Raw genomic sequence first — 15621 nt, forward strand, 5'->3', positions numbered from 1 at the left:
TGTGTGCTTGAAACCTTCCCTCCTCCCTGTGGCCAGTGAGAGGGGAAAGCATTTTAGGACAGGATAGAGGACTCACTGTAAGATGTAACCCCACGACAGAGGGAACGTTCTAAGAGGGAAAAGGAGACTAACCAAGATCAATGTCAGAATGCTGGTAAGAATAAGAGGAAAACCTGGAGACAAAATAACTGGGGACCCAGTCCATGTTTCCTGATGAAGAGAGGCCTAGGGTGGAGAGCTTCCTTCCCCTCCTACCCACACACCTGGGTGAATCTGGACAGTCCAAGGGAGAAAAGCTCCACAGTTCAGGAAACTATGGGCATAAAGGAATGAGCCTTAGCAGGCACAAGGAACATACTCTATTCACAGAAGTTCCTTAGTCATGCGAAATCTCCCATGAGGAAGGAGAACCATGGAGACCCATCCATCGCCTCACAGAACGTGAGAACCAAACAAAGTCAGAGTGATTTAGCACAATTTGGGTGTGATGGAACATAGCTGCTAATCAATGTGGAATGAAAAAGAAAGGTGAAGCTTTGCTCTGAGATGTGTCCTAACACAAGTTCATGCAGAAAGAAATGGTAATTTTAATAGTCAAGATTGTATGGATAAGTCCCCCCAGCTTAATGGGTCTACTGTCAAAGCTACTGCGAACGGTACGATACAATTATGAAGGAGAAATGGTGATCTGATTAAGCAGGATGATTAGCTAAGTATATATTGATCAGGTCACTCTGAGTTACTGACGTCAGTTTCTTTTGGTAAATTATGTGTTTGAATATTAAGTAATACATGATGTGGCTCAGAACACCTTAAGAGGAGCAAAGAGGAGAAGGGCACATTCCCTGTTCTAAGAGACAAATCTTTAAGTCTTTTCATCCTTTTTTGATTATAATCTTGGAATAATTTTAAGAAATATTATCATCACTTAATTAATTTGGTGTTAATTATAGTGAGTGTTAACTTACACTCACATTGACCTCCACCTCAAATCTGTCTGCCTGTGTGTCTGTGCATCTGTCTGTCTCTCTCTTTCAGTTAAAGTATTATTAGTTCACTAATTGATTATATTCTAGTTTTTGGTCTGTTAACTTGACTTAGCATCTCATGATTTTCCTGGACCTAATTAACCTGTCTAAACTTTCTTCACTTCCAAATGCAACCATTCTCATCTCGTAATGGTGAGAAGTCATAAAGGTAAGAAGGGCAGGAAATCATTCCTTCCACGTTGCCTGGTTTAAAGAACCTGCTTCTCAACTGTAACACATATGCTCTCTGCTAACAGGCTGCTACTAAAAATTAGAAGCATATAGTCTATTCCATGGCAGGCCTACTTGAAATATTATTTACAACAGCAGGCTGGGCTGCTGGTGGTTGGCGATTTCTCCTGTTATCTTTTAAAAGATGTTACAGCGAAGATGTTACAGTGAAGTCGTGTCTCTTTTGTAGCCTACCATTGCTGGCATAAAAGTATGCCACATCTGTTTAGTTTTATAATTTGAAGTTGTAGTTTCCTGATACCTACTTTCTTATCAGAATGAGAGTATTTAATTGCCCTTTCCCATGCTCCAACGCTCCCTCCCTCCCCCCCCCAAAAAAAAAAACAAAAGAAAAAAGCACAAAGCAGCTACTTTTTACCACACCATTGGAATAGCTCTGGGTTTTACTTATGTAGTTTCTGTAATAGAACGTTGCATTTTCTTTCAGTTTGGACTGAATTGATTTTAGATTTAATTATTGGCTGGCCCCATGGGGTTATCTTCTTCACGAAGCATTGGGAAAACTGGAGTGTTTTATTATCTTATACTGGCTCCTTTTTTTGATTGCTTAAAGTTTTCTGAGTAGCATATGCTAAACTTATGTTTGTCAGTATGCATGTTGGCATCTTTTTTTTTTTTTAGTCTGAATACCTAGGAGAAAACCATTGTGTATATTTGCACACACACACACATACACACGGGGGGGGGGGAGAGAGAGAAAAAGAAAGAAAGAAAGAGAGAGAGAGAGAGAGAGAGAGATAGTTAGGATTGAAATTAAGGTCTCACTCATGATAAGTGCTCCACCACTCAAGTATACTTTAGACAGGGTCTCACTAAGTTGCCCGGACAGGCCTTGAACTTGTAATCCTCCTGCCTTAAGTTCCTGAGGGCTGGGCTTACTGGCCTGTGCTACTACAGCTGACATTTGGTTTTTCAAAGATTATTTTCTCCACCTATTTGCACAGTGCTCTTTCTGGTCTGCCAGTAGAAATTCTTTAATTCTAAATAACAGGACTAAATTCTGGCTAACCTGAATGAAAACAAGCTTATTGAAAGGACATTGGTAGCTCCGAGACTCTGGGAGGTCAGGAGGGTGGTGGATGCTTATAAGGGCCAGTCCTTGAGAGGCTGAAACCAGAAGACCCAGGTTCAAACCAGCCTCAGGCACTCAGGCAGGCTGGCTCTTCTCAGAAATGGAAAGGAGGGAAGGAGAGGGCAGTGAGGGTTGGAGAGGAGCGCCTCAGAGCAGCTTGGCCTAGGCACTCCAGCCTTTTGCTGCTGCTACCTCTTCCTCCGTCGCTGTTCAGAGCTCCCAGCTCCAGCATCAGTCACAGCTGCCTTCTTTTTAAAACTCAAATTGACAAGCACCCGGTTGTTTGTTTGTTTTTAAATGTTATCAGTTTTTAATTGGTGATTGTATTTTCCTGTATTTTCTAAATCATCAATGGGATTTTATTTTATTTTATTGTAATATTTTAGTTATACTGTAATATCAGAATGGATAGAAAACTTATTGCTATTTTATTTTTGGAGTGTGGTACATGTATTCATATGTCTGTGTACCTATGCACATACATACACAGGCCACGGGAGGATGTTGTGTGTTCTATTACACGCTGCCTTATTCCTTTGAGACAGCGTTTCTCATTGTACCTGGAGCTCACAGTCTGGGCCATCGCAGGCCTAGGGAGCCTCCTGTCTCTGCTTGCCTGTCTCTGCACTCTGCACTGAGGCCACAGGCTTGTATGACCACTCTCAGCTCTTACCTGGGTGCTGGGAATCCAAACCCAGGACTTCATACAAGGGCGCTTATGGAGCCATCTTCTCATCCCTAAGCATGTCTCAAAAGGGAATCAGCAAACTGTTCTGTGCAGGGAGTATACCGAAAGAAGAAGGACTGACAGTCACATCGCAAGGGCTACAGGACGGAAGCTGGGTAATTCCTTCTTCTCATAGATGCTTGTGTAGGTGTGCTTAGCAGTCTACAGAAGGCCTGGCGTCACAGGAGGCCACGGAGGGGAGATCTTGACTGTGTGAGGAAGAGACCTCTTTTTTCTCTTGTCTTTCTTTCTTCCTTCCTCCTTCCCTCTCTTCCTCCTTCCCTCCCCCCTCCTCTTTCTTGGAAGAGTGTTACCACATAGCTCAGGCTGGCTTGGAACTCACTATATAGCCAAGGCCAGCCTGGAGTTCGGAACAATCCTCTTGTCTCCGTCATCCCAGCCCTGGGGTTAAAAGTGTTTGTGAGCATGCCCACCCAGCCTGAGCCTACTTTTTCTCCAGCAGTCTTGTGTGAGCTTCATGTGAGGCCATGTGGTTTGGTTTCATTCTGGACCATCTTGGGGCTAGACTGTTTTCTGTTTTTCTGGGCTCAGGATGTAGCTACATAGCTTCCTGATGGAGCCTTCACTTAGCACATGGCCCTAACTTTAGTCCACAATGCCATAAGAGAATAAATAAATCGGTTTTCCTGGATGCCTTCCTCCTACCTTACTTTAGCCAGAGATGTATTTGCACATTTCTGGTCACTATAACAGTTACAATTTATCAAGAAACTATGGAATAAATGACATCAGAAAAGATAGACATGGAGTAGACTTCTGTTACCGGTAGCTTCAGAGACATGAAGATCAAATAAGGTCTTGGGTTAAGCTTTTGTGGTGACTTCCCATGAAAACTGACCTAAAAACTCACAGGTTATTGAAAGAGGAGGGATTTCTTAAAGTCCAGAAGCATATGTCCAAGCAAGTCTGGAAAGATGCTGATCTGCCTAAGTGACGGACTGTGATGATGCCTGAGGCCGGGAGGAGGGACTAAGTTAACACAGCCAGCATTCTCCCAGGAACGCCAGGGAGCTAAGGAATGCAAGTCAGCTCAGGTGTGTGCGCACAGGTATGAGGATAGGTGTGCGTGTGTGCCACGTGTACCTGTGCATGTGGGTGCATGCATACATGAGTGCATCTGTTTGTATGTGCACACATGTACATGTGTGTTATCCTGCAGAAAAAAAAAAGTTTGCCTCAAGAAGAGATGAAAATATTTCAGACCTGAGGTCCCGAAAGTGAGAAATGACTGCGGTTAACTGAGTCTTTAAGTGACTAGGCCTGTGGGGAAGGCTGACGCCCAGGGAAGGGGCATCTTGTAGCCACCTCCCACATCCAACATGGAAGCTTGAAGACTTTTCCGCTTAGGGACCAGGACTACATAGTCTTGACTTCTCCTTCCCTCTCACAGTTACGCCTGTTCTTTTCCGTAGGGACAACAACTGATCACGAGGTGCCAGTCCCTCTTAGAGGCCAGCACATCCCAGGGCGTGTTGCTGTAGGGTCACCGGTGGGTGAGATCAGCACTACTGAAGATGACAAGTCAATGGACCGCCGCCGCCTCACTGGCTCAGGGGGTAGCAGAACGCCGGCTAGTCCACACTGTCTTTCCCCTCCCCTTAACAAATGGCTCCTAGAGGAGTCCCTCCTGACGCAAGACCCGCCTCTCAAGTGCAGCAGAGAAAAAACCATTCAAGGCCTCCAGCCAATTTAATATGCAGCTGTTATGCCAGGTTCACGGGACCCTCAGAGACCACCAGGAGACGACTCCATGCAATTGCAAGAAAGCTTTATTATGAGAGCGATCGAACTCGGGACCCAAGTCTCACTGACGCAGCAGTAGAGGAGTGGGACCCCAGCTCTGAGTGAACAGGATTCTTAAAGGGAAAGTCTGTGAGCCGGGGGTTTCCATGGCAGCAAGCAGGGGGCACAAGTCTTGGCGTTAAATAATTGGGTGAAGTTTAGCAGGGCGGGGTGACCTTTTCTGAGGCACACAATCACAATGGCTAAGGCATATAATCATGATGGCTATTTTTCTAAACCACATCTGAAACATTGGGGAGAATTTTCCCACCCGATTCACAAGCGATTCCCATTGATTATTGCCAGGGAGTTTGTCTCTATTTTCTATGAAGCATTTATTCTGTTATATTTCCTAGAGGCTGTTGCTAGGAGAGTTAACTTTGTTTTCTGCCAGGTGTACATTCTGTGATATTTCCTAGTACCTGAATTCAGTTCCCAGTCAAAATCTTTATTTCAAAATGGAGTTATATTTTGGCTAACTTAAACTCTTTACAGCCACATCTTGCTGGGAACTGATTGCTGGGCCCCTGCAGCGAAGACTTCCAGGTCAACACGCAGCTGTCTGTACCACTTCTGGGGATGACTGCTGATGAGCTGAGGGAAATATGCTGATGAGGGTACCTTTGTGGATGTGTTCTGCCTCCTGTCTGTGTGCAGTGTCGACATTGCCAGCAACGGCTCTTGATACATTTATATTAATTTGGGCATCTTTGGGTGCCTGCTCTTTTCTCCGGAAATTCTACTGAAAATAACAGGACTCATTGGGACTTTTAAATTTTTCTATGATTCTCTTATCTGATAAAATAAACATTAATAGTTTAGTGCTTACTAAATAAGTGAATCATTTTGATTGAAGAAACAGAAAGCTTTTCATGATGCTCTTTACTTGATCTTAATTGTTTTCTTCCTACTCTAGAATTATCAATACGCTTACATACATTAGCAACATTCACATTTGTTGACCATCCCATCCATGCATTCAACGCACGGTGCAAAATACCGTGGTGGAGACAGAAGAGACAGCTGCTAAGGGCACATACAGTTCTTTTAGAGGGCCCAAGTTTGGTTCCCCACACCCACATTTAGCAGATCATTGTTGCCTGTGTCTCTAGTTTGGAGGACCACTCTTCTGGCCTCTATAGAGACTTGTTCTTATGTATAATGCACACACACAGAATAAAGATAAACATAGGAAGCCACTGATGTGTCGATCTAAGACTCAATCAATTTAAGCATTATAATAAAGGCATAGTTCACATTTCCGGTATTCCAAACACGAAGCAAGCAATCACAGTGCACAGGGGTTGGAGACCACTTGGTGAAACTGAGACCACGAAAGGTCACCGAAGGATAGAGGCTTACCCAGAACTAGACAAGCATGGCTCCAACAGCTGGACACATAGCAAAAGAGACTCAGAGAATGTGAGTGACCCATTTGGCCGTGGTTTTTGTATTGTGTTTGAATCTTGTGTCTTTGTGTCTGAGTGTGGGCACACGCCTGCCATGACAGATGTGTGACAGCAGAAAGACAAACTCACATGTTGGCTATCACCTCCAACCTTTTTTGCCACTGTGTTCACTGGGCTAGCTTGCCCACGAGATTCTCGGGGTCCTCCTGTCTCCACTTCCCATCTTGCCATAGGAGCCCGGGGATTACAGGGCTGCATCTGGCTTTACTTGCATTCTGGGGATCTGAACTCAGGTCCTTATGCTTTTGCGGCAAGCCCTGTACCCACTGAGCTATCTTCTCAGCCCCACTTGGCTAGCCGTAAAACAAAAATAAAGTAACTGAGGGCAATCAGGGTTAGTGGACGAGAAGGCTGCAATGGGGGAAGGGTGTGTGTGACATACACTGATTTGAATATGACAGATCCTTCCACTCAGTACTTCTTACACGCAAAGCACCAGCATTTGTTTAGCGAAGCAACTACAAGCGTCTCCCTTCTGCTCCTGTGTATTCTGTTGACTGGAGTAGAGACCATTAAATATTGCTGTGCCAGTGTTCTTCCTTGTCATTACTCCCTAAACAATACATTGTAACAGCTATTTACATATCATTTGCATTGTCCTACTTATAAGTAAGCTAGGGGTGACTTAGAGTATCTGGGAGGCTGGAGGGTATACACAAATTGTCCATTTTATAGGAAGTACTTTAACGTCATTAGATGGCGATGTCTGAAGCAGGGTCTTGGAACTAGTCTCCTGGGATTCAGTGCTCAACATCCATCATGCTGGCCATGGGTTCCAATCCTACCCATTCCTTCTGATTAATACCTTAAGTCAATCTCCTAGCCTTTCTAGGATTACTTTCCTCATATATAAAGTGGAATTCAAAGAATAACGTCTTAAGATTGTACACAGGTTGGTGTATATAAGCTGGGCAAGGCAGAAGGCAAATAGGACAAGAATTATATGAAATCTCAGGTTTTGCTGATCAAATATTGATGTCAACCTAAAGTATTAAATGCTATTGCATGTACAAATGATTACCATTAAAGGCTGCCTTGCTAATTCCATCCTATCATGCGTTTCCCATGTACTTATTTCAACACGGTGAAGTTAGGTCTGCCGTGTCTCTCCTTCATCGGCTGCCTTGGAAATGGAATGCTTACTATTTCAGTTTCTCAAACCAATCAGCACAGCCTGCAACTGGATTCCTCTGTAATGCCGGCTAACTGAACATTTCAGAGGCCTGAGCTCAGGAAAGATATTTTTGGTGGTGGGTTTTTTGGAGGGGCAGTTGATGTTAGATAAGAAAATAAACATAGCAACGTGTCCAGCTACTGGATCAGACTTGTGAGCAAGGAGATGTACGTACAGTAGAGGTTGTAAGAATACTTTAGGTAATTCATGAATGCATGAATTGTCTATTCATTTTATTGAGCACCTCCTAGGTACAAGACATGATATGAAGTACAAAAAGTACAATGATAAATGCAACAGACTATGATTAGTGTGTAACTCTCAATGAAATATCTGGGTCACCTAAAACAATGAGAAGCCCTTAATTTTGGACAAAAGTTTATGGTTTTTCATTATACAAAAACAGCTGAAGTAGATTTGGCCTCAGAAAGCGCAACAGTCATCTAGGGCTATGAAGCCATTTTACCGTTTAGCTGAAGTTTCTGATCTCACAGTTTCTGAAGACCTGGTACCCCAGTGCCTCTAGCAGGTTCTCTGGCTCAGGAAGTTGCGCCCAAGCGATTAGGATAAGTGCCGCCTTTGAAGGCTCCAGACCCACTTAGGAGACAGCTGGGGAGCCTGCTGGCTTTCTGCGGAAAGCCCCAGCTCTCCATCAAGGCTCGATCTTGTCCTAGGCTTTCCCCAGGACGGCCTAAGGAAGTGATCCAGCGGGCATTCAACGAGCCTCAGCAACTCCGTGATCGAATCTCCAGTCCCTCGCTCTCCCTCTCACCTGCCTTGCTCAGTCCCTTAGAACTGCTGCTGAAAGCGTGGATAGTTTAATGTTCTCGATGTGATTAATTTGCCTGGGTCAAGTCAGTCCACATCCTGGTCTAACCTAACCTCGCATCGAATGCCACACGTTTATAATCGTTTTTTAGGGAAAAATAAGCAGCAATCATTACGTCCTGACGATCTGCAGAAAGATTAAGGAGGACAGATAGTAAAGGGTTTTTTTTTTTTTTTTTTTTTTAAACTTCGCAAAGGTAAGGTCAATGGCTCATTTGAATAATTAAAAATATTTTGCATCCAGTGAGAATCTGTTCTTGTATGGACTTCTTACTTTTTGTGGAGCACGTTCATGCAACATATCTTGCATTTCCTGATTGGAAAATTAATGCATCATTATATAATGTTTAACACACAAGAGCTAGAGAGACAAATCACAAATAATTGCATAACTTGGTTTGGGTTTGTGAGTGGATATACAATATCCGTGTCCGTGTGCAAAACACAAGTAAATATATAACCTAAGAGACGGATATTTCACAATATGGTTTTCTATTCTTATCTTCATAAAGAGATCTAGATTATAAAAATAAAAATTTAATGATTGTAACATTTTGAGCAAATTTTTTTTTGCCTTTTAAATAATTTTTTTCTGAGCAAATGTTTTGACTTTTACATATTTTTTTTTTTGTTTTTGAACACTTAACTCTCCTTACATCCTTTTGTCACAATAAACGTCAGTGTAATAACTTTGAAGAACGCCTCTGTATCTCTGATGTCTATACAGCATCTTACAAGGCTAATCTTACATCTAACACATTCAGGGGAAAAAATCCATTTGCTGCAGCACGCGTCGTCCCTACCCGTTGACTAGTTTGATCTTTGCGAACAGTGATCTTGTTGAGCCGATATGCCAGTTTTTATTTTCTCGGCCCCAATTCAGTTTGAGATCAGCCCTGTGAAAACCCGGGGGGGGGGCAGCGGTGGGTGGAGCGGACCCTTTTACAGCTTCCTCCGCGCCCTGCACAATATCATACTTTGCCAGCAGAGGGCGTGCTAGAAAACCATTGCGGTTTCTCGGGCTCCAGGAAAGAGTTTTCTGTTTGCATTCAGAGATTTCTCCAGGGCTAGCAGCTAGGATGCCAAATGAAGTAGTTTGGGGACAGACCTGTGTGTACCTGGAGAGTAACTCACAGGACAGCAAGGACTCTGGGATGCCTCGCCCGGCTCAGCTGCAGCAGCTTGGCTTTATCCACAGCAATCATCAGCAACAGCTGGGCGTCTGGGGGTCATGTGTTCTTCTAGCTAGTAACAGGTGTATTTGCGGTGTATTTGCTTACAAAGGTAAAAGAAAATGAATCCAACCGATTTTTAAGACACTTAAAACAGCTTGGAAGTTGGCCTCAGGAGAATAGAAGGGCAGGGAGCGAATGAAGGGCCTGGGTTGAGAAAATCAGAATTTAAGGTTGTTTTGTTTTGTTTTGATAAACAGTATTTACTTATTTTTACGGGCGTGGGTGTCTTGCCTGCCCGTATGTCTGTGCAACCTTGAGCTTGTAGAGCCCACAGAGGTGGGTGTCTTATCCTCCAGGACTGGCACTGCAGACCTTTGTGAGCTATCACATGGGTGCTGGGACCTGAACCCAGGTATTCTGGAAGAGTAGACAGCGCTCTTCAACACTTAACCATCTCTCCAGCCCTGAGTTTAGGTTTCTTTACAAAGTCCCAGACCATTTTATTCTGAAAGGACAGATGGAGCTAAAACCATCAAGGTCGTAGATTACGTCTAAACTTTCTGTAAACGCTCTTACACAGCCATGAAACACGGTCAACTGAGACCCCTGCAGGCTTGAGAATGTGTTTCTTGTTGACATCAAGAACTGGGAGTGTTTATTTCCAGTCACTGGTGAGGGTCAGCCAATATCTCAGTTCTCGTACGAGTGAAAGATAAAGCGAGTTTCAAGCGCATGACATCAGCAGGGGCCGCTCCAACCTCGGAATGTGCTACCAACGATATGTGGACTGCATGGTACCCAGGCTTCCTTCAGTTACTGAGAGGGGGTCCAGTCTTGCCTTCGTCCAACTCTGAACCGCAGCCAACCTCATCGTTGCGAAGGGGAAGGAGGTCGTTTGCCATTGGGTTTTCCACAGCTGCGAGGTTACAGGTCTCAGAACCCGGGAGCCGACCGTACATTCATTCAACAGTGTCCTCTCCAGCTCAGCCAGGAGGGCCAGCTGGCAGGAGGGGCTGGGCTTCTAGACCGTGGTCTCTGTCTTCGCTGCCTGCTTCCTCTGGAGACACTTCAGTATAAAGGCCCTTTCCGTATTGAATCTGCAAAAAGGAAGAATGGGTGAAACAGGGCACCTGGCGCGCCCTGAATCTACCCCCGGCGCGCACCCCTGCCTCACCTGGCCATTATCCTTTCAGTCTCCATTTTCTCTTCCTCGTCTAATCTTTGAAGGATGGATTCCAAGAAAGAAAAGTGAAAATTAATGTACTGAGCCACCTGAAAAGGAGAAGAGAGGGGCTTATGTAAGAAGTGCTGAGTCAGAGGGAGATGCGAAAACGCAGGGAGGCTGTGGGCGGCCATACGTTACTGCTGATCTCCTCTGCATCTTTATCCATGAGGAAGATCCGGGCATTGCTTTTGGATGGGCCTTGTAGGAGCCTCTGCAGGAGTGGGACATCGGTCTTCTTTAGCTTTCTCTGCTCTGCAAAGGAAACAAAAGACGGCCACGCCCCATTACCCACGCGACGCTGTAGGTGGTATATAGTGCTGTATATCTGTTTTTTTAATACATGTCTATACTAAAGCTTAATTTATGAATTAGTCATAGTAAGACAGAACATCACTAGTAACAAAACAGAACAACCCCACCAATTATTCTAATAAAACTATCAGCACTGTACTTTTATACTTCCTTGATGACATCACCAAAAAAAAAAAAAAAGACAGACACACTGTGGCGCCTCACTCTGATAACTAAGCTGATGCTAAGTGACTAAAGGGGAGGTTGCGTCTCCAGTGTGGATACAATGGACAAATGGATGATTCATCCCAGGGAGAGGCAGTGCTGGACAGCGCAAGAGTTCATCGCTATACTTTGACAGTATGCAATTTAAAGCTTATAAATTGCTATGCCTGGAAAAGCCCACTCAATATTCTTGTACTATGTCTGACACTGGCTAACAGTAGCCACACGAGGTGATATTTCAGATGAGAAGAGATTACTATAATTTGAAATGGAAAAAGATAAAAATTAAAAAAAAAGATAAAAAAATATAAAAAAAGATAAACGACAAATGAATTTCTTCCTCTCAATATGTGGTCTGGCTTACAAGTTCAAATAATTTGACCTTAGTGTCAGCTAGGTCGTTTAGACAAAGCTGTAGTCCTACTGACGGAACAATGGCTCCGTTCTTTATAATTTTTCATTTGTTCATCCACTTGTTCATTCATTCATTGACACAACATTTATTTCCAAGTTCGGTTAATGTAATTCCATCATTATAGTTGTTCTTAATTCTTCCTTTTGTTTCCTCCTCACATTCAATTCTTGGGTATTCCAAGAACTAAAATATAGATGCGGAGTTAATGAGATTCGTCCTTGTCATTTATCTGTGGGTTTCATCCATTCAGCCATGAAAATGAGACAAAAGAAAATTGATACATTCTCAGAAGTTCAAATTTAAAAAGTTAGAATAACCCCACCACAAAGCTACTTCTGATATTTTGTCAAAGTAATCTCCTATCTGGGATTTCCTTTTAATAAAAATGACGCACATAGAGAAGCCCAGTGTCATTCATTTTTTTTTCTTACTTCTTTTCTCAGAATGATCAAATCTGTTTCTTGTTTCTGAATTCACTTTATTCCCATTTTCATTCCCATTCAGTGTGTGCTGATTTCTTCTGCGAAGCCACAGGAAGCCCTCACAATTCTGCTCCTCCCCTCAGCACAGTGGAATCCTCTCTTGGCCTTTAAGCCTAAAGCTAACTTGGTTTCACAACCCCATTCATGTCCATACTTTACATTCCTAAGCTTCTTGCTTCATGATGATGGGGAACCATTACTGAAAACATATCTCCCGCAGAGTTCTGTTCATGTTCTCTCCCAAGGGAGAGCTCAGATTCTTACAAATGGGTCAGCCCCAGTGACAAGTAAGAAAGAGCAAAGTAACAAGGTCAGAGAGAAGGGCCATGGAGGGATGACGAAAGAGCTAGGGCAAGGAGGGGAGAAGGGAGTAAGTACAGAGGTGACCAGACAGCCCAACTCCTCCTGGAGAGCCCTTCATGGAGGGATTCCTGAAATTCTGACCTCCACTCAGACAACGTAAAGTCCGGCAAACAAGCAAAGTCCTTTGTATCATAAACTCTTGGAAGATATTGATCCTTAGGTTATCTGTCTGGAACTGGAGAATATATATGGTATTCTGGAACCATTTCTCCATGGATGGGAGTGTAGCTCAGGGGAACAGTATGTAGTTAGCTTACACTAAAACTCTGTAATCAACAACAATTACAATGAGCCCTTTCCTTCCTGTCTCTTCTTTCTTGTGTTTTCTGCTTTTTCCCTCCCCCCCCCTTTTTTTTTTGACAGAATCAAGTGGCCTGCTCTTCTGCCTTTCTTATGGACAGTAAAACCAACATGGCTGGAGCAAGCAAATTTTCTTACCTCCTGTTCCAAAAATAATGTAGAGAGCAAAATCCCGAGGGCTATTCTCAATCTGTCAATAGAAAGAAACGAATAAATGTAATTGTTTCAGATGATGTTCTCAGATCCAAAGTATTTGCCTGTGTCCCACTTGGCCCTCACTTTCAGCGTGAAGTCTTCTCAGCTCCTGGGGGAAAAATGTGGATTTCCAGGCTGTAGTTGCTCTGAGGAAAAGCTCCATCAGCACTGAACATAAGTTGCTGATTCACAGCCCATGGCTCTTTTTCAGAAGAGTTGCATTTATGTGCCTTCATTCGTTTCTCTACATGCGTGATATAGCTCAGGTCAGTACTAGCAATTACCTTAAATTTTTGGAGAAGTTGCTTTATTACTTCTTCAGTCCTCATGTTACTATTTGTTCTGACCTTAGTTTCGGATCCAAAGGTTGGGGTGAAAATGGATGTCTAAAAGAACAATAACAAAACCATACAAGACCTTAAGACTCTGTCAATCAACAGTGGTCAATATCTTGAACTTGAAGTGTAGGAATATGTAATTCTGAGAAGTGTTGATTCTACTCCTAATGACGTCACAGAGTTCTCAAATAAACACAGATTTAATAACAGTTATTGTATAATAATAATTATTGTACTTAGTAATATAATGCTAAACATTGTATACAACTATTCTAAGCCCTTCATAAATAGTAACTTAATTCTTATGACAAGTAATAAAATAATTTCAAATGGTATGATATAAATGTCACACGCGTGTTTAGGGGGCTGAGAGGTGTGTCAGTGTTAAGGGCACTTGCTCCTGCAGAGGACTTTTAAGTATTTTCCAAATGTATGAGTACACAAGCATTTTCTAGAATATGAGGCATGAGAAAAATCTTTGAATGCATGCTTGAATTGCATACATCCCTTATGATGCTTTTGTCAGAATATTCTAGCGTAACAGAAAAGGAATGAAGACCCTTTAGAAAGCCTTAGTTTGAAGAAAGCATCCGAACCCATATTTTCCCACCTTTCCTAAAGTCAGAATGCTTTCTAACAATCATTATGTTTGTCTAGATCCCAAATTACAACATAATAATAGGGGAATCTGATAATTTCAGAACAAATAGGCGCTATTGCCTGGTCCTGGACATTTGTTAGATTTCCCTGAACATGCCAAATCATCTCTGACTTTATAAGTTGATCTGGAAGAACTAAGGATATATTTGATACCTTCAACAAGTAGAGGGAGAACTAAGGATATATTTCATACCTTCAACAAGTAGAAAGTCTTGTAAGTGTTATAGAAAGGCATGTATACATTTTACACATCTTAGCAAAAGAATATCAGAATGGAAATTTTATCTCAACTGTAGCCACACTTGTACAAACATTTTGTGTGAAAATACAATATCTAAAGGGCAGGCTACAAAATGTGATGTAATTAATTAATTTAGTTTTATTTAAAAAATTTAATACAAAATATTTGATCGTGTTTTCCCCTCTCCCAACTCCTTCCAGATCTTCCTCATCTTTAACTTCTTGTTCTGTTCCCTCTCTTATTCTCTCTGAAATAACAAAGAAAACAACAACAAAAAACCCAACAAGACAAAAAATGCCCTGACCAAGCCAAAATGAAACAAATATGAAGAGATGTAGAGATGGCTCAGTGGTTAAGAGCATTGGCTAGTCTTCCGGGGTATCAGGGTTCAATTCCCACCACCCACATAGCAGCTCACAACTGTAACTCCAGTTCTGGGGGATATGGCACACTCACACACAGAGGCAGACAAGCATGCAGGCAAAACAACAATGCCCATTTATGAAAATAAAAATAAAAATAAATAAAGAAGTGTTCATTTTGTGTTTGCCAACTACTCCTGGGCATAGGACCTGCCCTGGACTATCCTGATATACCCAGTGACACGCCACTGGAGGAAATGGCTTGCCCTCTGCCAGCAGGCATCAAGTGCAAATAGCTACTTGGTTAGGAGTGGGGCCCTTGTCTAGTTCCTCCCATTTCAGTACAATGGCACTAGCTGGCTTGAACCTTTGCAGGTCTTATACATGTAATTGTAATTAATTTAAATCTGTGCTTAAAAACAAAAAACAAAAACCAAAAAACAAACCTAACGAAGAGAGAAAGAAGTGAACAAGGCCATGTTTAAACTCAGTTTACAAGTTACTCCAGGGAAGGATTGGTAAGTGTTAAGTGCCCACTGCTGTTGTCAGTATGACCGATTTAAAATCTAAGTTGAAGTAAACGGTATTGTTAGACAATGGACACCATTCCTCACTAGTGGAAGTGCAGCTCACCTCATGGTTATAGAAGTGTCCGTTGATAGAGGCTCTGTGGCTCTGTCTGTCTTTTCTATACATCGCTGGAGCCTTTGTCCTTTTTCTCACCAATGCTGCCTCGCTCATGGTCCTATAGAGCAATGGGGATTCTGGCTCCTCCTCTGCTTGCGGCTTCAGAGTGCTGTGATAAGATAAACAGTCTGGGAAGAGTAAAGATCACAAGCCCGTATCATTCAGCTGCCTGTCTTCTAAGCTGCCTAACTCCTTGCATTGGAGGGGCACCGGTACGCTTCCATTAACAAGCGGGGCTGCTGTTTCCTGGTTGTTCCAAAGCACTGTACTTCACTGCTTGGCTTGTTTTACACTGACTTATTATGGGGT

At 42.8% G+C, this 15621-nt stretch overlaps 2 protein-coding genes across 3 annotated transcripts in view; one reads left to right on the forward strand and one right to left on the reverse strand.

Moving 5' to 3' along the window:
* LOC110560479 (alpha-fetoprotein-like) overlaps window positions 1-7403 on the forward strand; it is a 45620-nt gene extending 38217 nt beyond the window's left edge. Inside the window, exon 15 of the mRNA XM_060378816.1 lies at window positions 4513-7403. Within this exon, the coding sequence (XP_060234799.1) occupies window positions 4513-4581 (69 nt within the window). The 3' untranslated portion in view covers window positions 4582-7403. The remainder of the gene's footprint in view (window positions 1-4512) is intronic.
* Rassf6 (Ras association domain family member 6) overlaps window positions 4852-15621 on the reverse strand; it is a 39597-nt gene continuing 28827 nt past the window's right edge. For both annotated transcript variants that reach the window (XM_060380923.1, XM_021656433.2), the window contains exons 6-11: window positions 15259-15440; window positions 13309-13410; window positions 12968-13019; window positions 10887-11005; window positions 10703-10800; window positions 4852-10625 (exon numbers count right to left, since the gene is read on the reverse strand). In XM_060380923.1, the coding sequence (XP_060236906.1) occupies window positions 10550-10625; window positions 10703-10800; window positions 10887-11005; window positions 12968-13019; window positions 13309-13410; window positions 15259-15440 (629 nt within the window). In that variant the 3' untranslated portion in view covers window positions 4852-10549. The remainder of the gene's footprint in view (window positions 10626-10702; window positions 10801-10886; window positions 11006-12967; window positions 13020-13308; window positions 13411-15258; window positions 15441-15621) is intronic.

The sequence above is a fragment of the Meriones unguiculatus genome, chromosome 3, assembly GCF_030254825.1.
Source record: "Meriones unguiculatus strain TT.TT164.6M chromosome 3, Bangor_MerUng_6.1, whole genome shotgun sequence".
Taxonomy (NCBI): domain Eukaryota; kingdom Metazoa; phylum Chordata; class Mammalia; order Rodentia; family Muridae; genus Meriones; species Meriones unguiculatus.